Below are 20,633 nucleotides of genomic sequence, written 5' to 3'. Positions count from 1 at the left end.
CCAGCAGCACCACATTGGCCCCTAGATTTTTTTTTTTTTTTTAAATAAAACAACTTAGATTAGCAGGGAAGCACCTGGAGAAAATATGATGTTAAGAATCCTTTCGTTAATGCAATGTATTCCACTTAATCTAGTTTGAGAGTCCAGGTGTGTGTTTGGCAAGTTTCATAAGATAGGGCAAATCAAATTTCTTAAAAGATTTATTTTATTTGAAAGGCAGAGTTGGGGCCGGTGTAGTGTAGCAGGTAAAGCCGCTACCTGCAGTGCTGGCATCCCATATGAGCTCCAGTTTGAGTCTCAGCTGCTTCAGTTCCGATCTAGCTCTCTGCTATGGCCTGGAAAAGCTGTAGAAAATAGCCCAAGTCCTTGGGCCCCTGCACCCATGTGGGAGACCCAGAACAAACTCCTGGTTCCTGCCTTCAGATCGGCCCAGCTCCAGCCATTGTGGCCAACTGGAGAGTGAACCAGTGGATGAAAGACCGCTCGCTCTCTCTCTGCCTCTCCTCCTCTCTTTGTGTAACTCTGACTTTCAAATACATAAAATAAATATTTTTTTTTAAAAAAAAGGCAGAATTACAGAGAGAGGAGAGACAGGAAGAGATCTTCCATCTACTCGTTCACTCCCTAAATGACCACAAAAGCTGAAGCTGAAGCTGGGCAAGTCCAAAGCCAGGAAATTCCTCCAGGTCTTCCACGTGGGTACAGGGGCCCAAGCACCCTGGCCATCCTCTGCTGCCCCACAGGCACACTTACAGGGAGCTGAATAGGCAGTGGAACAGCCAGGAATCGAACCAGAACCCACGTGGGATGCTGGTAATACAGCAGTTGCCTAACCTGCCACACCACAGCATTGGCCTCTCTATTTACATTTCCAAGTTATATTTAAGTAGCAAATATTTACTGAGCGCCTACTTTGCAGGTCAGGTGTTACCTATATCAGCTGCTATTCTGTAACTGAGTATTTTAGAGTTTTCCTTACCACAATCAAGAAAATACTTGTGGGATATTCTAATGTTTTACTGCTTTAAGATTTAACTGTAAACAGAGAAAGAAGGAATTATATAATGTGTTTGTCAGACTTAGAGAAAATAATTCAATTTTAAGTGACAAAAAATTTAATTATATCTAGCTAGAAATGCAAGCATATACTATACATATTTAATTACATAAATATCATTGGCATGTAGAACTGTATCAGACCAATTACACTGTTGTAAAAGTTTGTGAACAAATGAATTGATTAATGGTGAATAACAATACTATCCTAAATGTTGAGAGGACACAATTCACAGCTCCTTCCTGACCTTTGGCACAGAATCTGAGTGTCAGTTGGTGTTTGAATTCAGTACCCAGCACAGAGCTGTCAGGTCAGCATCAGATGCTCTCCCTGTTCTTCAATTGACATTGATTGCATACATTTATTTAGCAAGTCTTCTTCCTGTCTTTCTTCATTCAGGTAGAATTCAGAATCAGCTGAAGAAACTGAAAGAAATAAGAGTTTATATTGTCTGTTTTGGAAATAAAGTTTTATGTATGACTTTCAAAATTAGTTTATTAAAAAGCCTTTAGCAAAAAATAGCAATTTTCAAAAATTGTGGTCACCTCCCCTTCCCCCAAATCCTTACTCTTTAAGATACCCAGTATATCTTCAGAATATTTTCCTTTAGTTCCTTCTCATCACCACAGGGACTCTCCCCCTGCCTGGGGTTCCCCCTTTTCTTTCTAGAACCACTAACCTCCCCCCTGCCCTTTCCTCATTTCTTGGATAGACATAGTATATTTATAGCAGAACTGACATAACAATGGGATATTGATTCAGAAAGCCTAATTTCCTATACCCACCTCCCTACCCATATGGTAGTTTCTAGAAAATTATTTAGCTTCCACTTAATCATTTTCTGAGGAATACTTCTGGTCATTTGATCTTTCTTCCTGGTTTTTTTTTGTTTTTGTTTTGACAGGCAGAGTGGACAGAGAGAGAGACAGAGAGAAAGGTCTTCCTTTGCCGTTGGTTCACCCTCCAATGGCCGACGCAGCTGTCGCGCTGCGGCCAGCGCACCGCGCTGATCCGATGGCAGGAGCCAGGTGCTTCTCCTGGTCTCCCATGGGGTGCAGGGCCCAAGCACTTGGGCCATCCTCCACTGCATTCCCTGGCCACAGCAGAGAGCTGGCCTGGAAGAGGGGCAACCGGGACAGAATCTGGTGCCCCGACCGGGACTAAAACCCGGTGTGCCGCCGCCGCAAGGCAGAGGATTAGCCTAGTGAGCTGCGGCGCCGGCCTCTTTCTTCCTGTTTTGACTCTTCCATTTTGCAATACTTGTGGTAGAAGGAAGGATCGTTTTGCTGATATTTCCCAAGTCTGGATTTGTCTGATTTGTATCTGCAAAATTTTGATATCATCACCTGCTTGGCTTGCTACCACTGTCTCACTGAGGATCAGACCGTGGTATAAGTGGTACAGCCCATTGTAAACTGCTAGATGCTGTGTAAAATATGTTGTCCATCTAGAGATGGCAGTGATTCAAAAGAAGTGCTGTCACTTGAAAAGTCACGTTTGTGGCTCTCAGTTCTAACAAAGTCATTCTCTACTAAGTCTCTGGCCTTGGTATCATACATATCTTCACGGTGAACAATGTGTTCTTTTAAATGAAAGCATAAGATATATTTCATGCTGCTTATTTGGAGAGAACAGTAAAAGCCAATCACATTCTAAATTTTTTTTCTTTCATTTTATTTGAAAGGCACAGAGAGAATTCTTCCATCCACTCCCCAGATGCCCTTAGTAGCCAGGGCTGGGCGAGGCCACAGCCAGGAGCCCTTCTCCATCCAGGTCTCAGTACTTGAGCTGTCACCCACTGCCTCCCAGAGTGCACGTTAGCGAGAAGCTAGAGTTAGAAGCAGAGCTAGAATCTGAACCCAAGCACTCCAGTATAGGATGCAGGCATCCCAAGCAGTGTCGTAACCACTGTGCCCAGTACCCACCTCATGTTCATAATAGAAATGAAACCATGTCCAGTTTAATATTTTTAAGCATAACATCTCCAAAAATCTATCTTTCTAAAGTTCTGCATTTACCTGGTTGCATGAATAGCCTGCTTGGTCTTCTAAAAATCTTCAGTGACTTACATCTTGTCTTAGATGCATATCCAGGTTTTGACCTGTAAGAAAGTATCTTAATTGGAGCCAGCACAGCAAACAGCTACCTTATGCACATGGAAGACTATCCAAATTCTTTTTTTAGATGCCAGCATTACCAAAGATACTCTTTCAGCCCCCATATCCTATGATTTATTTACTTTGAAATGCAAAGCTGTGGGGCCAGCGCTGTGGTGCAGTAGGTTAATCCTCTGCCTGTGGTACCGGCATTCCATATGGGTGCCGGTTCTAGTCCTGGCTGCTTCTCTCCCAATCTAGCTCTCTGCCATGGCCTGGGAGAGCAGTGGAAGATGGCCCAAGCTCTTGGGCCCCTGCATCTGCTTGGTAGACCTGGAAGAAGCTCCAGGCTCCTGGTTTCGGATCTGCTCAGCTTTGGCCATTGCAGCCATTTGGAAAGTGAACCAGCAGATAGAAGACCTCTCTGTCTCTCCCTCTCATTGTCTGTAATTTTACCAAATAAAATAAAATCTTTAAAAAAATGCAAAGCTGTGAAAATGAAATCTGAATTAAGCCTTCTTAGTCTTTTCTTCCTTTTCCTTTTTCTATAGTATTTCCCTGTGCAGAAGCAACCTTACACTTCTTTAGAAGTGTTTGCATTATTTTGAACTTGAGTTGGAAATCATTTTGAAAAGAACAGTCTGTATTTCTAGCCAATCAAGACCTTTTTACAGTTCCACAAAATATGTTCTAAGTGGCATATCCCAGTCAGCTCAGTAAAGTAAGATAACATCCTCTTACGCAGTCTTTGTCCTACCTATTCTTTATTTAGCAAAGTGAACATATTAGGTAACACAACCTTTAATTTCACTTAGCTGTCCTTCAAATAAAATTGAGTACATTTTCCCCCTTCAAAGAGTAAGAAACAGACCCACCCTTTGTTTCTCACTGGTCGCCATAAGGAATGTTGTATGATCATTTCAGGCGTGGCTGCAGTTACAATGCTGGACTCCTCTCTGTCCACCTGGTGCCGCCAAGTAGTGCAGGGGTGATGCAGCTTCTGTGAGCAGCGAGAGCTGAGGCGGTTCTTGTGCGGAGTGAGGACACCTATCACACAAATCACCTGTCAGAAGACTCTCCTGAGAACTGGGGAGAAGCCAACTGGAGGTGCACCTGCCTGGCTTCTGCGAGCTGCGCTGAATCACGTGCACGTACTGCCTCTTCATTAGCGTCCTCAGATAGTTGGCATTATAGATCTTGGCAATGCTGCACAGATAGCGTTTCTGGCCTATGGTGAGGTCTGGATGCTAAAAGACAGAGTAAGAGTGTAGATCGTCTGGACTGGACTGGACTGTAGACCAGAGGTTGGCAGTATTCCTAGTCTGAAAGGATAAGCCTTCACTGGAGTTGCATCATCTATATTTAAGCAAATTCAACTATGTTAGCTTAGCCAAGGGGATGGTGGTGGTGGGGTGACTATTTACACCTTGTAAATCTGCTTGTAATTCCAGCCAAGTGATTCAAAGGCCCTGTGAGGTTTGAGAAAGTGAATCTCAGTTCTATCAGCAAGTCTCAGTTCTTTTTTTTTTTTTTTTTTTTTTTTTGACAGGCAGAGTGGACAGTAGAGGGAGACAGAGAGAAAGGTCTTCCTTTTTGCCATTGGTTCACCCTCCAATGGCCGCCGCGGTAGGCGCGCTGTGGCCGGCGCACCGTGCTGTTCCGATGGCAGGAGCCAGGTGCTTCTCCTGGTCTCCCATGGGGTGCAGGGCCCAAGCACTTGGGCCATCCTCCACTGCACTCCCGGGCCACAGCAGAGAGCTGGCCTGGAAGAGGGGCAACTGGGACAGGATCGGTGCCCCGACCGGGACTAGAACCCGGTGTGCCGGTCTCAGTTCTCAAGTGCTTCTTGAGGTCTAACAGTACTTGAAAGCAACACGGTTACTCTGTCTCAAAAAAAAAGTAACAATCTTCACTAGTCACAGAATACCAACTCTGCTGGACATACCGAAGGGTTGGTCTCTAAGTATTTTGAGATTTTCGTTGCACTTACTGATTTTAGAAGTTAATGCTCGGGGCCGGCACTGTGGCATAGTGGATAAAAGTGCTGCCTGCAGTGCTGGCATCTGATATGGGCACCGGTTCGAGTCTCAGCTGCTCCACTTCCGATCCACTTTCTGCTATGGCCTGGTAGAGCAGTAGATGGCCCAAGTGCTTGGGCCCCTGCACCCACATGGGAGACCTGGAAGAAGCTCCTGGCTCCTGGCTCCTGGCTCCGGATCCACTCAGCTCTGGCCCTTGTGAACCAGCGGAAGGAAGAGCTCTCTGTCTCTCCCTCTCTCTCTAACTATACCTCTCCAGTAAATAAATCAATCTTTAAAAAAAAAAAAAAAGTTAATGCTCACTTAATATGCAAGGCTGCACTAAATATGTACACACAACACACACACACACACAGAGGATTTACTTTCCTGAATTGGTAAAGCAGAAAAAAAGTCAAAATGGTAGTCAGAAGAAGTGACAGGTGTGCATAAATCTTCAGTAACACTAATCTGTTTTGCTCTGGAGATAATTTTTGTCCCACCTAAAATCGTTAATGAGGGCTACATGTCAGCATTTATAAAATCCGTATTGCCACTCTTTTCACTTATTCTAATGTTATAGTTCTTGAATAAAATTTTTATGAGGTTGAGTTTCCTAGTATGAAGTTTTTCTTGAGTGAGCATCTTTGTGGTTGGGGCATTAAGTGTCCTGAGTGAAGGACGAAGCCCTGCGAGAACTCTTAGGGAATCTGTGATCCGAACATTCAGTCATGAATGTGTCCTGCAGACCCTGACTGCTGGACAGCATCCTGTCTGCCATCTGCAGTGCCTCACCATCTAGGTGGCTTATCTTCAATATAAAAGCTCTGAATACCAAGAATGCTGGTCTTTGAATAGTTCCCTGTTGGCATACCTTTAGAATAGATGTGTCTGTCATCAATTTAGGGAGGCGAATTGTTTGAATTTGAGGTGTTTTCCATAACTCTTGTATCTTGGATATGTGAGAGTTCACTTTGTGTCCATCTTTGGTTTTATCTGTAGGCCAAGGACATAATCACACGAATTTCAGAGACAAAGATCAGCTCACAAATTTATTAAGATCTAAGTATTGGAGCCAGCGCGTGGTGTAGCAGGTAAAACCACCGCCTGAAGTACCGGCATCCCATATGGGCCCCAGTTTGAGTCCCAGTTGCTCCACTTCTGATCAAGCTCTCTGCTGTGACCTGGGATAACAGTGGAGGATGGCCCCTGCACCTACGTGGGAGACCCAGAGAAGCTCCTGGCTTCGAATCAGCGCAACTCCGAAACACAAATTGCATATTTAGACTTGGGCCCCTCCCTAACATCATTACCTATATGCAAATATTCCAAAATCTGAAATTCTTCTGATCTTAAGCTTTTCAATTAAGAGATATTCAACCTGTATTTATTTATACATTTTCAGATACAGGAGTATGCCTTTTTTCCCTTATGAAATTATAAGGACTATATATTTTTCTAAAGTAAAGCTAAGTGAACCCAAGTTTGCATATCATTGAATGTAAATGAACACATAAAAACTTACTATATTAAATACAGATAGGTGTGTAATGAGTGAATTCTACCTCCCCTCCCCACAACGGGGTCACTAGCAAGAGGCCTTCAGGGACTTGTTTGTGTCCCTTCACTCCAGCAGAGAAGAGGGGAGTGTTTTTGAGAACTGTCATTCAAGTGAGAGGAAAATGTCAGCCCTGAGAAGTACTTTATGGTCTTGGCAACTGCTCAGTGGAGTTTTCATCTTCAGTCTGAGCTGACTTCAGCCATGAACACAGCACTTTTAGAATTCATTGCTAACTTTACAATGCCTGATTGAGTTCATTACCTGAAGAGGAAGAACCCACTAGATTGTTCTTTTGAAAATCTTAAGAGACTAAGAGCTACCAGGGATGCTAACAGTTTATTTTTAAAACTCCATTGTGTAGGTACTTACAGGCAAACTGGCTTCTTTGAAACATATGTTATTTCTAGGTATTATCTGTTTTCTATGCACTACTCACCGGGACCTTTGGAATTTTGGTAGTAAGAATGTCCAACTGATCTGTTAAAAAAGAGAAATACATGGTAATTGACAAACTTCTTAAGCGCTAAAGAACATACTTCAAACTAACTTGCATATGCGTTTTATTTTTCATGTATGTCTTACAGATCGCCTCCTGCAATGCTGCTTAAATCCTGATGGCTGCGAGTTTTCTCGCAGTGTGTTATCTGAGATTTTCACCATACTAGAAAGGATGTATTTATGTATCTGTATGTATTTATTTATTCTAGGCCAGATTTGGTCTTACCTTTATAGCTTCCCAATCTAATGCCTACAGCGAGCTCAATAAAACTGGTTCGGGCTCCTGTGTTATTTAGCCATGGAATTTTCTTACTCTATTTTAAATAAAGCAACTGGGGTTTTGAAAAGGCAGCCCTTTGAACAGTGATTAAGGGATGCAGGAACGGATACCTTGGCCTGTAATGTAATTTGGTACATTTTTTTTTTTTCATTTTTTTCAAATTAAGACCGAATGCCCTCCATCCCGCCTGCTACCGTGTGTTCCCAGATCTAATCCCTGCCAAGGGCCGTGGACCCCGCCGCTAACAGCCCCTCAGCCAACCTCAGACACTGGGCAGGGGCCCCGGGGCGGCCCGGGGGCGCCGCCTGCCTGCCCTCCGCCTCTGGGCGACCCCCGGGGGCCGACGCCAAAACACCCCGGCGGGCCGGAAAACCCCATGCAGCCCTCGCACTCGGCCCTGAGCGTCCCCTCCGGCCACGGCCGCCGCCCGCCCCCGCCCTCCCGGGCTCACGACCCTGGGCTGGGCGCCGCCCCCCCAGCCCCTCCGGACCCCCGGCCTCACCCGCCGCTGCCGCCGCCCTCGGTCCCGGCCCCCGGTCCCTGGCCCGGCATCTCCCCGGCGCCCGCACGGCGAGCTGCGGGCCCTGCCCCTGCCCCTGCCCCCTCGGCACGCGTGCGTCAGGCGGGGAGGTGTCGGGGCGACAGCGTCGGGAGAACTAGGAGGGCTAGGAGACCCACGACCCCGGGGCTGCCGGAGCGCGTTACTTGGTGGCGAGTCTGTGCTTTTGCATCTTTTTGTGCAAGGGACGCGTCACGGGCACGAAACGCACACGCTCCCCTGAACACGAGGTGCCTTCCGCCTCAGGGTTCCAGACCCTCAGCACATTTGCAAATCTTGGGTGGCACCATCCGAGAACAACGCCAATGCGCAAACCAAGGATCGGGGATGCTGAGCGTTTGCCGTTATCCTTTGTCTCCCTGGCAACCAGGCTCCGGCGGCTACCCAACCGCGGGTTTCCGCCAGCCGCTTCTGCGCACGCGCAAGCCCTCCTTCTTCCCTCCCTCCCTCCCTCCCACCGCTCTCCTCCCCGCCCCTTCCGTGTCTCCAGGACGCGTTTCTCACGGGACTTGGCCCGCGGAACGTTCCGTAGCCGGAGGTGTGACTTACCCGGAAATGTAAAAGGAGCTTGGGTTGCGATTGGTTCGCACCTCGCGCTCCCGGAAGTGGGTGGGCGTGGCGCCAAGGCTGTAGCGGGAAGTGCGCCGTACGGCCCCGGGAAAGCCGAGCGTCGGCATGCCTCGGTACGCGCAGCTGGTCATGGGCCCCGCCGGCAGCGGGAAGGTGAGATTTGGTGGAAAAGGAGAGAAAGTTCCTAACCTGTGTGAGGCGAGGGTTCGGTCCTGAGAGAAGGGCGTGTACCGAGGGCCTTGAGACCCCGCGCTGTTCGCTTCTGCTCTCGGTCTTCGGGGTCCTGTCGTCTTGCTAGGGGGTGGTGGCGGTTGTTAGTGGACGCGTAGGCCCCGGGTTGGAGTAGCCCAACCCTAGGAGATGGGTCCTATTATTCCCGTTTTACGGAAGGTCGCGCGCGGTCGTGGGGACGTGGACTGGCGGTATTTGAAGGGATTTTAGATGGCAAAGGGACCCCGCGTTAAGGAACATTGGCTCGTATGCTCAGAACATTCCCCCTTTCCGTTCTGGATTCCGCTGCGGTGAAGCTACGCTGGCTTCTAACGTAGCTCCATTAAAAAAAAAAAAGATTTATTTTATTTATTTGAAAGTCATTGTTAGAGAAGGACAGAGAGAGGTCTTCCATCGGCTGGTTCACTCTCCAATTGGCTGCAGTGGCTGGAGCTCTGCCGATCCGAAGCCAGGAACTAGGAGCTTCTTCCAGGTCTCCCACACGGGTGCAGGGGCCCAAGGACTTGGGCCATCTCCCACTGCTTTCCCAGGCCATAGCAGAGAGAGCTGGATTGGAAGTGGAGCAGCCGGGACTTGAACCGGCATCCCTATGGGGCGCCAGCACTGCAGGCGGGGGCTTTACCCGATACACCACAGCGCCAACCCCCATGATGTTTTTGGTAAACAAATATTAAGGGCATGGTGGTAGTAGCACTCAAATACTGTAAAACCAGTGAAGGTATTGAGCAAATAACACAGTTGGGGAAACACTGGCGTTTGTGGAGGTGTTAGGAGGCGTCAGTGTTCAACAGAAGCACCGTGCTGAGACACTGCCCCCTCCTATGCAGGAGGTCCCACACGTGACTGAGATTTGGCCCTCTCCTGCCCAGAGGCACAGCCTGGCTGGGAAGAACGGTGACTGCCAGTTAAGATACAGTGGGATGGGGAACTGGCTTTTAGCCTAGCAGTTAAGAGGTCTGTGTCCCACGTCTGCACGTCTGGGTTCCATGCCTGGTGCCAGCTCCTGACTCCAGCTTCCTGCCAGTGCAGGCCCAGGGAGCCAGCAGTGATGGCTCAAGAGATTGGGCTCCTGGGTCCAGCACCGCGGCGCAGCAAGTTAGGGTGACACCGGCATCTCATGGGCGCTGGTTCAGTTCCCGGCTGCTCCACTTCTGCTCCGGCTCCCTGCTAATCCGTCTGGAAAAGCAGCAGGAAGTGGCCCAGTGGTTTGGCCCCTGCCACCCATGTGGGAGACCTGGATAGAATCCTGGCTTTGGTGCAGCCATTTGAGGAATGAATCAGCAGATGGAAGATCTCTCTCTGTCTCTCCTCCTCTCCCTCTAACTCTGCATTTCAAGTAAATAATCTTAAAAAAAAAAAAAAAGGGAAACTGGGTTCCTGCCAGCTGTGTGGCAGACATGGATTAAGTTCTTTCTCTTTCCCTCCCTCCTTCTTGAAATCAAAAATAAATAAAAAAGGAATGAGAAGACAGTGCAGTGTATGGAGAGGGCTTCCTAGGCAGAGAAAACAGTGTGTGTGAAGGCACTAAAGGGAGAGCGTGATGGGAATTATTTCTCTAAACAGAGGGTGGGAGAGATAAACAAGTAGATGTAGGATTTTTATGTGGTGTAGTAAGGACTACACGAGGGATAAGGAATCTCTGAACCAGAATTTGAGGGGCCAGTGTTGTGGTGCAGCAGGTTAAGCTGCCACCTGCAATGCCAGCATCCCATATGAGCATCAGTTCCAGTCCTGGCTGCTCCACTTCTGATCCAGGTCCCTGCTAATGTGCTTGGGAAAGCAGTGGAAGATGGCCCAAGGAGCTGGGTCCCTGCCACCCACATGGGAGACCTGGATGGAGTTCTGGTTCCTGGCTTCAGCCTGGCCCAGCCTCGTCCGTTGCAGTCATCTGGGGAGTAAACCAGTGAATAGAAGACCTCTCTCTCTCTCTCTCTCTCTCTATCTCTCTCTCTCTCTCTCTCTCTCTCTCTCTCTCTTCCTGTCTCTGTCACTTTGCCTTCCAAATGAATAAATAAAATATTTTTTTTATTTTTAAGTTGCAGACTGCTAGCCCATCTCCAGGCTGTATATTGGCCTTGGTGTTCCCTCATCTAGAAATGCTCTTCTCCTGAGTTGGCAAACATTCCCATAAGCTCAGGTATCCCCTACTAAGAGACACCGTCCCTGTCTTTCCTACCCAAGTCTTTGTTTGGACCATGCTGGTTCTAGTGGAGACACGATGTGTTGGGTGCTGCACCGTGTAACCAGAAGCCTCCCCTCTGAGTTCCGTTTCTTCCACGTTAGAGCAGTGATGGGCCTTGGTTATCTTGAAGGGCATCCCAGTTAGAGAGGAGACACCTGAGGGCAGAGTGGGGCAGCAGCTTCCCCAGAGTTCCCGTGAGTCCACGCTCACCTGGATCTGTCGCCATCATGTATCCTGGCTCCCAGCCCAGTGCCTTTCCTGTGTGTTCAGTCAGCCTCCTGGCACAGCGTGGCCTCGGTGGACACTGCCCCCAGGCGTGGGGAGTTCTTGCAGGTGTGTGGAAGGTAGCTCTCCCCTCCCTGTTGCTCTAATCCTCATGCCTTGCTTCACTGCAGAGCACTTACTGTGCCACCATGGTCCAGCACTGTGAAGCCCTCAACCGGTCCGTCCAGGTTGTCAACCTAGATCCGGCAGCCGAACACTTCAGCTACCCGGTGATGGCTGGTGAGTCCTGAGCAGAGCCTTCCCTCAGGGTAAGAAGGAGGGAGGGAGGGAGTTTGGGGGCTCAGCGACAGAAGCTGAAAAATCAGCAGATGGTCCCCTGGTTTGGGGGCTGATGTAAGACTTGAAAGTGAGTGTCCTGCTCCCACCCCTCCCCTCCCTCCTGCCCCGTGCGTGTTAGCCCTGCTGTAGTAAATCTGATAGACTGCCGCTGGCCACACAAGTGCAGCCTGGATGGTTCTTAAAGATTCTCCTGATGTGTTCATTGAAACGTCTGTTGAACACATTTTATGGCAGACGCCAGAGCTACGGTGGAGAACAAGAAAGAGGCATAGCTCTGCGCTCATCAGCCTCTCAGTGGCGAGGGGGGCCATAAGCCGTGATGGACGCCTTCCAGAGTGTGGTCAGGGCTGCAGAGTGGCCGACGAGAAGGCACACGTGGGAGACGTTGCTGTTTGTGGGATGGTCAGGGACGGCGTCCCTGAGGAGGGGATCCGTGCACCTAGACCTGAAGATGGTAGGAAGCTCGCCGAGCTGGGAGCAGGCCTTCCGACTTGAGGACACCAAGGCCAGTAGATAGCACAGGGACGAGAGAGACTTTGCAGAGACGGAAGAGAGCTGGGGGAGGGAGGGAGGGAAGGAGTAGGGGCTGGTTGGATACGAAGAGCTTGGATTTTATCCTGTTAGTGGAGTGCCGCTGAGCGCTTTTAAGCCCAGGCGGTTGTCATTGATTTATGTCTTTAAAGATAGCTTGGGGCTGGCATGGCGTAGTGGGTTAAGCTGCCACCTGCCGTGCTGGCATCCCATGTGGACAGGCACCAGTTCGGTCCCAGCTGCTCCACTTCTGATCCAGCTCCCTGCTAATGTACGTATGTGGGAAAGCAGCAGAGGATGGCCCAAGGCTTGGGCCCCTGCACCCATGTGGGAGGCCCAGAAAAAGCTTCTGACTCTTGGCTTTGGCCTCGCCACGTTGCAGCCATTTGAGGGGTGACCCAGTGGATGGAAGATCTGTCTCTCCCGCTCTCTGTGTAACTCTGCCTTTCAAATAAATAAATAAATCTTAGAGAGAGAGGAGGCACTTGGCTGAAAACTGGACTTGAGGGGCTAGAGTGACGCAGGGACCAGCACTGCAGCTGCCGTAGCTGTCCGGTGCCCTGGATGAGGGCAGTGGTGGGCTGGAGGAGGCAGGCACACTGTGTTTCTGTTTTGCAAGCAGAATTGACAGCATTTGGCGGAGGTGGATTCCAGGAAGGTGAGGAGTCGGGAGTAATAAATAAATGTCAAACAAAAAAATTAAAACCTAAGGGAGAAAATTGTAATTTCTAAAAACAAATAAGAGACCCATATGTCTGCCAGAATTGTATAAGCCTGTCCTGTGAGTGATTTAGATACATTGTCTCGTGGAATTCTCCTCCTCCTACCCCGAGATGTCTGATGCTGCCGGCAGTTTATAGATGAGCAAAGTGAGGCTAGGAGAAGTTAGCTAGCTTTTGTAGAGCTGTTGGTAAGAAATGAGAATTGAGGGGTGGGAGCTTGGCTGATCAGGAAAGATGCTTGCTGGAATGCCTGCGTCTCACATTAGAGATCCTGAATGTAAGTCCAGGTTCTGCTCCCAATTCTAGCTTCATGCTAACGTGCACCCTGGGAGATAGCAGTTGATGACTTACGGAGCTGGGTCCTTTCCACCACATAGGAAACGGGCCTGGGAAAGCAGTAGAAGCAGGCCCAAGCACTTGGGCCCCTGCACTCGTCTGGGAGACTCGGAAGAAGCTCCTGGCTCCTGGCTCTGGATCAGCTGAGCTGCGGCCATTTGGGAAGTGAACCAGCGGATGGAAAGACCTTTCTCACTGTCTGTGACTCTGTCTCTCAAATAAATAAATACAATCTTTAAAAATAAATAAATAGATAATATTGGGGCCAGCGCCGTGGCATAGAGGTTAAGCCTCTTTCCGCGGCACCGGCATCCCATATGGGCACCAGTTTGAGTCCTGGCTGCTCTACTTCTGATCCAGCTTCCTGTTAATTGCCTGGGATAGCAGTGGAAGATGGCCCAAGTGCTTGGGCCTCTGCATCCACGTGGAAGACTTGGAAGAAGCTCCTGGCTCCTGGCTTCAGATTGACCCATCTCTGGGCATTGTGGCACCGTGTCACTGGTTTCTGCTGTGTCGTTCCATAGCGAGTCAGCATGTGAAGTCTGATAAACATGTGCGTTTGATACACGTAGTGAACTTTGTTTCTGACGCAGATGATGGCATTCTTACGGAGTTCTGTACCTTTCCTGGGAGATTCTGTTATGTCAGAACTTCAAGAGGCTCTCCCTTTTTATGGCTGCATAGGATCCCATTGTCTGGCTTTAGGATAATGGAGTTGCTTAGTTTCCAACCAATGGACCCTGCTACAGTGAAAAGCCATGTTCTTAAGTAGTTTCACGTGTATAAGTGTTTATGTAATTGTCAATTGTTGCTAGGGAGGGTGACGGTTTTCTGATGAGTGCTTACATGCTGAGCCCTGTGTGTCCTTTGCAGACATTCGGGAACTGATTGAGGTGGACGATGTGATGGAGGACGATTCTTTGCGGTTTGGTCCCAATGGAGGATTGGTGTTTTGCATGGAGTACTTTGCCAATAATTTTGACTGGCTGGAGAACTGTCTTGGCCACGTAGAGGATGACTACATCCTTTTTGACTGTCCGGGTAAGTCAGCCAGCTTTTTTTTTTTTTTTTTTTTTAATTTCAGTTATGTATGTATTTGAGATTCAGAGACAGAGCTCCCATCCTGTTGGTTACTGCCTAGATGCCCCCAGGGGCTGAGGCTGGGGGTGGACCGAACTGAAGCTAGAGCCTGGAACCATCCAGATCGCCCATGGGGGTAGCGGGGCCCAGCTGCTAAGCCATCGCCCGCTGTCTCCGGGGAGCACAGTAGCAAGCTGAAGTGGGGGCGGAGCCGGGACTCAAGCCCAGGCCCTCCCAGGTGGGGTCTTCCCTGCTGGCCCAAATGCCTGCGTGCAGGTCAGCAGTCCGAATGCGTCATGTTCCTTGGGGTTGTGATGGCCTTGTTCTTGGTGGGAGAGAGCGAAGTGAGCATTTGTAGTTCTAAACCGTGCTACAGGAAGGTACTACATTGTAATTCATTTCTTTGCATTTATTGAGTGCTTATTGTACCTTGGAAATACCACAGAGAACAAGGAAGCCACAGTGTCTGCTCTCCAAGAGCTCATGGTCCAGCAGAGGGCAAGAGAGGATAAACAGGATTACTCCAGTGATTTTTTATATCCATTCATAGCAGGCGTCCCCCAGGAGTAGCACAGAATGATGTATAGGGGGTTAGGGTCTGGTCACGTGGCCTTTAACCAGGCCTCAGGGTGAAGCCCAGCCCGCTGGAGGCCTTGAGACGGGAGGCACAGGGTGGATAGGAGGCACTGCAAAGCCCAGTGTGGCTGGGGCTCGGTGAACAAAGAGGAGACAGATGTGCAGAGGCTGTAGTTCCTTCAGCCAGGTTGGGAACTTAGACTTGAGCCTTAACTCGCATGTGCCACTCCCCCCCCCCCTTTGCTTGTAAGTGAACGTGTGTAAACCCACAGAAGTGCAAGTATCGTAAGTGTGCAGGTGGATGAATATTCCAAGCTTTATGCACATTCATAGCACTCACTTTCACTGGCAAAAAACTAAAATGTGAAGACCCTCATTTTCTACATAAAACCAGACGTTTGCTTGGTTATGGTGTCTTAGATTTTGTGATCCCTTAGAGAGGCCGTCATCCCCTGAAAAGCTGCCACGGCTTGATTTCCTGTTTTGTTTTGTTTTGTTTTTCCCAACCACTTATGGGGAACACTTGTTTTCTCTGATTGAGTGACTTAACAGACTCCCGTTGCTGACGCGCTCGTTCTGTCCGTGGTGCAGGTCAGATCGAGCTGTACACTCACCTGCCTGTGATGAAGCAGCTGGTGCAGCAGCTGGAGCAGTGGGAGTTCCGAGTCTGCGGAGTTTTTCTTGTTGATTCTCAGTTCATGGTGGAGTCATTCAAGGTCCGAGGATAAATCCGTTACAGGTTTTCTCAACCATGGTTCCAAGCAAATAACAGTCTCCTTTAATTGTTGTGATCCTGGACATTTCACAGCCTTTATTAGCACATTGTTAAGTTTCCTTTAATTTTCTGAGGATCTTTTGTCTAGTTTGTGGACTACCTAAATCACTAGTAGTTCTTGTGGAATATCAGAAGGAAAAGGACGTTAACACTACTGTCTAAATTGAGATTTTGATCACTGGAGATTAAGCCCGTGTCTTTTGTATCCATGCCTTTGGAGCTAGGGGTCAGCTAGCTGGCTAGTAAACATGTTTTTCTTTAATACTAGCTTTTCTTTTGCCAGTTTTGTTCCAGTGAGAAGCCCCTCTATGTGGAGATGTAAGGGCTTTGATGTGTCTTCCGTTTTCTTTTACTCTTTCAGTTTATATCCGGCATCTTGGCAGCCCTGAGTGCCATGATCTCTCTAGAAATTCCGCAAATTAACATCATGACAAAAATGGATCTGCTGAGTAAGAAAGCTAAAAAGGAAATTGAGAAGTGAGTTCACTGTTCTGCCATCATCAGATCTCAGTGGCAGGGATGAACCTTCCAGTATATTTATTTATTTGTGTTTAAAGACTATTTATTTATTCAAAAGGCAGAGAGAAAAAGAGATCTTTCTGCTGGTTCACTCCCCAAATAGCCACAATAGCCAGGGCTGGACCAGGCCAAAGCCAGGACTTAGGAACCCCATCCGGGTCTCCCACATGGGTGTCAGGGACTCAGGTACTTAAGCCACCGTCTGCCTTCTGGGCGCATTAGCAGAGAGCTGGATTGGAGCGGAGCAGCCAGGGCTTGAACTGGCACTACGTCTTGGGGTGTGGGTGTTCCAGGCTGGCCCCCTTCTGGTTTTCTTAGATGAGGGATTCCGTCTGTAAATGTGGTTTCCTGATTTATGTGGCCTTTTATTCATCACTTTCCTTTCTCACGTCTAAAGGTTTCTAGATCCAGACATGTATTCTTTGCTAGAAGATTCTACAAGTGATTTAAGAAGCAAAAAATTCAAAAAATTGACTAATGCTATATGTGGACTGGTAAGCTTTTTTGTTTATTAAAAAAAAAAGATTTCTTTATTTAGAAAGGCAGTTACAGAGAGAGAGATATCTTCCATCCCCTGGTTCACTCCATAAATGACCACAATGACTAGGGCTGGGCCAAACCAAAACCAGAAGCCAGGAGCTTCTTCGGGGTCTCCCACATGGGGGCAGGGGCCCAAGCACTCAGGCCATCTTCCACTGCTTTTCCAGGTACATTAGCATTGTGCTGGATTGGCATTGGAGCAGCTGAGACTTCAACTGGCGCCCATATGGAATGCCAGTGTCGCAGGCGGTGGCTTTAACAACTACCGCAGTGCCAGACCCTGGTAAGCTTTTTAAGTGTTGTGATTTTTTTGTTGTTTGAGGGGAGGGGTCCTAAATGACCTTCTCAAGTGTTTGCCCATGCACAGTGACCACCTCTAAAAGGACAGGGAGGGAGCAGAGGGGCCACGTGCTGTCAGGTCAGCACTTCATTTAGAGGAGCTGCTGGAGACAGGCATCTGGCCCAGTGGTGGAGCCGCCGGTTGGGACACCTGCATCCCCTATCAGGGTGTGGCTGTTCAAGTCCTGGCTTTGCTCCTCATTCTGGCTGCCTGTCCAGCCTGGGAGATGGGCGATGACTCAAGTAGTTGGCTCCCAGCTGCTCCCATGGGAGACCGGGATTGAGTTCCTGGCTCCTGGCTTTAACCAGGCTCAACCCTGACCATTGTGCACATTAAGGAGTGAGTGCATGGGAGTCGTCTTTGTCTCGCTGCCTCTCAAATAAAGGTAAAAAAAAAAAGGAAGTAGTTATTGGCAGCAGCAAGTAAATTAATATGTCTGTTTCTTCAAGACAGTTGAGGAGTTCGGAACAGTTTGTCCTCTTATGAAATTTCTGGTGCCTGTTGAATTCAGATAAATGCCCACAAAAAAGAGTCCAGTGAACTAATAAGCTAGTGAGTGCTGCAGCGCGTCACAGTTCAGAAAAATCGACGACTTGCTGTTGCCTCTGCCTGTTGTTCCAATTCCCTTGCTCCAAACACACAGGTGCTTTTAATCACTAAATACAAATAGCTATAAAAGTCGAATGTAAGTTGAAAATTGTGTATTTTGCTCAGCTTTCGAATGAACTTTTCCTAAAATCTCCAATTCATAGATAGACGACTACAGCATGGTTCGATTTTTACCGTACGATCAGTCAGATGAAGAAAGCATGAACATTGTGTTACAGCATATTGATTTTGCCATTCAGTATGGTGAAGACTTGGAATTTAAGGAACCTAAGGTAATTTCTGATCTGAGTTGTGCTTTGGCTTTTGGTAGAAATATTTGCCAGCACCCAGTAGCCACCTGCATAATCCAGGCAACTGCCTAAATTAGTTTTTTCTCTTAGTGGTGGTGGTTAACTGGGCTTTTTTGGGTGTTCGCTGACAACAACACCTTTGCTTGACCTTTCGTTAAGGCATAGTCCTGAGTTGGTTCTCCCTGTCCTTGGGGCTTTGGGGGATGTATCAAGAGGAGGTGACAGCCACTTGAGTTTAGGCTGCCCTTGTATTTGTCAGTGGGTGGAGTGACAGTAAGTTGGCAGCAGGGCAGTAGCGCACCATCATGGCACAGTAACTCAGCACGCATCGGGAACAATGCTGTCGTGTGCACCTTTTCCTACTCAGTGATTGATGAGCTGCTGTTGGAGCAGGTGCTGTGTGAGCGTTCCATTCACAGCCTTACCTCAAAATCTGTAACACGTGATGGCTCTAGCCGACGGGATGAATGGATTCTCTCTCTTGTGTTTCCTTTGTGTCAGGAACAGGACGTTGAGTCTGCCTCTTTGTTTGATGAATATTTTCAAGAACGCCAGAATGAATGAAGAGCTTGCTAAAACCTGACTCTAATGTGTGAAGAACTGGTCAGATGGGCCGACATTCTTCTCCTTGAAGGATACAGCAGTAGAAAGCTATTTATTTTCATGGAAAAAATGGTACGGCAGCATGCCTGAATCAGGTTCTGAAACTGCTGCCGTGTAAAGTGAAACCTTTTAGTATTATTTTCACAGCATCACATTAGATTTTAAAAGTCAGATGGGGGCCAGTGTTGTGGGACGGCAGGTTAAGCTGCTGCCTGTGATGTTGGCATCCTGTGTGAGCACCGGTTCAAATCCTGGCTGCTCCACTTCTGATCCAGCTCCCTGCTAATGCACCTGGGAGAGCAGCAGAGGATAGGCCAAAGTTTTCCGGCCCCTGCCGCCCACATAGGAGACCTGGATGGAGTTCCAGGCCCCTAGCTTTGCCCTGGCCCAACTCAGCTGCTGCTGCCATTTGGGGACTGAACCAGCAGATAGAAGATTGTCTCTCCTCCCCTCCCCCCCCCCCCGTTTGTCTCTGTAACTCTCTTTCAAATAAATACATAAATCTTTAATAAATTAATAAAAGTAAATGGAAACCAATGCACATCTATTTGTATATAATGTAAATTAGCACCTGTGCTACAGTTAAGACCAATCTAACTATCTGACGGGCAGGAATGACATGGGAAGATACATGTACGTGTGTTCTAAAGGGGAAGAATGATCCGGAAGGATGTAGGTAAGACTGTTGCTTATCTTTATCCTCCTGGTTTCTTACATTGAGAATGTAGACGTGAGGTGTGTAGTCTCTGAGCACTTAAAAACTTAGGCGTTGCTTGGATAATAACTAATGCACGCACACAAAAATGTAAAAAGCATAATTTTCTCGCCACATTGAATTGTTTGCTTTCAGTATTCCCGAACTTCTTGTGTTGCGTGCAGAAGCAGGCCCTTAGGAGTGGCTAGTCAGCCTGCTACAGGCCAGGCCCAGGAAAGCAAGGCTGAAGCTCATTTGTTAATTGATGCCAGGCATTGTGCTAAGAAGCGTTTTACATAATAATTCTTCCATTGACTCAGAACAGGCCCAAGCTGTATCCATCATTTGGTGACAGATCTTCCAGCTGATACAAATTAAGGAAGCCTGCAACTTCGGTTAAATTTTTAATCATTCTTGGACCTAGATGGCAGAAGTACACTTGCATTGTTAAATTTGATCCATTCTAACTAAAGAAGCAAAACGTGTGGGGCTGTGGGTGTCTGTGGAAGCTTGTTGTGTGGGGCGGGGACTGAGTCAGGTGTCGGCCGCAAGCTTTGAGGGGTGAGCTGTCCTCACAAAGCCGAGCCAGTGCGGGGGTGTGTGGGGCTGCTTGGGGGCTTTCCTGTGTGGCTCCTGGAGTGTGGAAGGGGTGCAGACACCCTGGTCTCCCAGATTGCTAATCCCCGCCCCCTGTCCCAGCTGAAACGAATTTTTCTCACAGTCCTGGAGGCTGGAAGTTTGAGATCAAAGTGTTGGCAGCCTTGGTTTCTTGGGAGGCTTCTCTGAGCCGTCTTCCTGTGACCTAGGTCTTGCCTCCATGCGTCCCAGATTCTTAGAGACCGTTGCCACATGGGAGAAGAAGAAGAAAAGAGGCACATTCTGACTGCCCTCGGGCTCTACGCCCTTGGCTTAGCTTCCAGAGTCTGGTATGTGCCGTGGGCACGCTGGGAAGGGCCCCATCCCACTGCCTCACCCTCTGCCCGCTGAGCTGCAAAGAACCTGACAGTTCAGTCCTGGAGGATTTCACTGCCTCCCGGTGAGCCTCGTGTGACTTCAGACAAACCTGCAGCGGTTTGTGGGTGCCAGGCCCTGGGGGTGGGAGGAGGCGGCTCAGGGCTGATGGCCTGGTGTGTGAGACCAGGAACAATGAAACAGGGACAGGAAGAAAACCGAGTGAAATGGGGAGTGATTAAGGGGTGCTTGGCCTCTCAGTGGAGAAATCACGTGGGGCCGCGGGCCAGGGTTCTTCCGTATGGGAGACTGGCAGAAGAAATGGGCTTTTCCCACGAACCGCTGAGACAAGCGCGAGCTGTCAGTGCGCTCCAGGCTTGTACACTCGGCGCTTTCGGCTCCTTGCATCCCCCCAAAGCTTACAGGGTAAGTACTGCTGCCTCCATTTGCA

General features: G+C 48.5%; 2 protein-coding genes across 2 annotated transcripts; one reads left to right on the top strand and one right to left on the bottom strand.

Moving 5' to 3' along the window:
* Positions 1-1,131: 1,131 nt before the first annotated feature.
* On the bottom strand, positions 1,132-8,067 carry FAM216A (family with sequence similarity 216 member A). Its single transcript, XM_062181947.1, has 7 exons — positions 8,013-8,067; positions 7,169-7,209; positions 6,046-6,167; positions 4,271-4,400; positions 4,029-4,200; positions 3,076-3,158; positions 1,132-1,482 (listed from the first exon to the last, which is right to left on the bottom strand). The coding sequence occupies exons 1-7, from the start codon at positions 8,060-8,062 to the stop codon at positions 1,364-1,366; spliced, it is 717 nt and encodes a 238-aa protein (XP_062037931.1). The 5' UTR covers positions 8,063-8,067; the 3' UTR covers positions 1,132-1,363.
* A 624-nt stretch (positions 8,068-8,691) lies between these two features.
* GPN3 (GPN-loop GTPase 3) lies at positions 8,692-19,074 on the top strand. The gene is made up of 8 exons (XM_062181946.1): positions 8,692-8,792; positions 11,448-11,556; positions 14,079-14,246; positions 15,453-15,577; positions 15,998-16,113; positions 16,553-16,649; positions 17,788-17,916; positions 18,436-19,074. Exons 1-8 carry the CDS (start codon positions 8,745-8,747, stop codon positions 18,496-18,498), a joined length of 855 nt encoding a protein of 284 aa, XP_062037930.1. The 5' UTR covers positions 8,692-8,744; the 3' UTR covers positions 18,499-19,074.
* Positions 19,075-20,633: the final 1,559 nt, after the last annotated feature.

This window comes from Lepus europaeus, chromosome 23 (assembly GCF_033115175.1).
Source record: "Lepus europaeus isolate LE1 chromosome 23, mLepTim1.pri, whole genome shotgun sequence".
NCBI classification, from domain to species: domain Eukaryota; kingdom Metazoa; phylum Chordata; class Mammalia; order Lagomorpha; family Leporidae; genus Lepus; species Lepus europaeus.
The sequence above is the reverse complement of the archived record's forward strand: the minus strand, read 5'-3'. Positions and strand labels throughout refer to the sequence as shown.

Excerpts from the sequence above, each read along its gene's own strand:
- FAM216A (XM_062181947.1), bottom strand. The coding sequence starts at position 8,062 with ATGCCGGGCCAGGGACCGGGGGCCGGGACCGAGGGCGGCGGCAGCGGC. Across the intron at positions 7,210-8,012 it reads GAGGGCGGCGGCAGCGGCGG|ATCAGTTGGACATTCTTACT; the intron begins GTGAGGCCGGGG and ends CTTTTTTAACAG. Across the intron at positions 6,168-7,168 it reads CCAAAATTCCAAAGGTCCCG|ATAAAACCAAAGATGGACAC; the intron begins GTGAGTAGTGCA and ends CTTGGCCTACAG.
- GPN3 (XM_062181946.1), top strand. The coding sequence starts at position 8,745 with ATGCCTCGGTACGCGCAGCTGGTCATGGGCCCCGCCGGCAGCGGGAAG. Across the intron at positions 14,247-15,452 it reads CATCCTTTTTGACTGTCCGG|GTCAGATCGAGCTGTACACT; the intron begins GTAAGTCAGCCA and ends TCCGTGGTGCAG. Across the intron at positions 17,917-18,435 it reads TGGAATTTAAGGAACCTAAG|GAACAGGACGTTGAGTCTGC; the intron begins GTAATTTCTGAT and ends CCTTTGTGTCAG.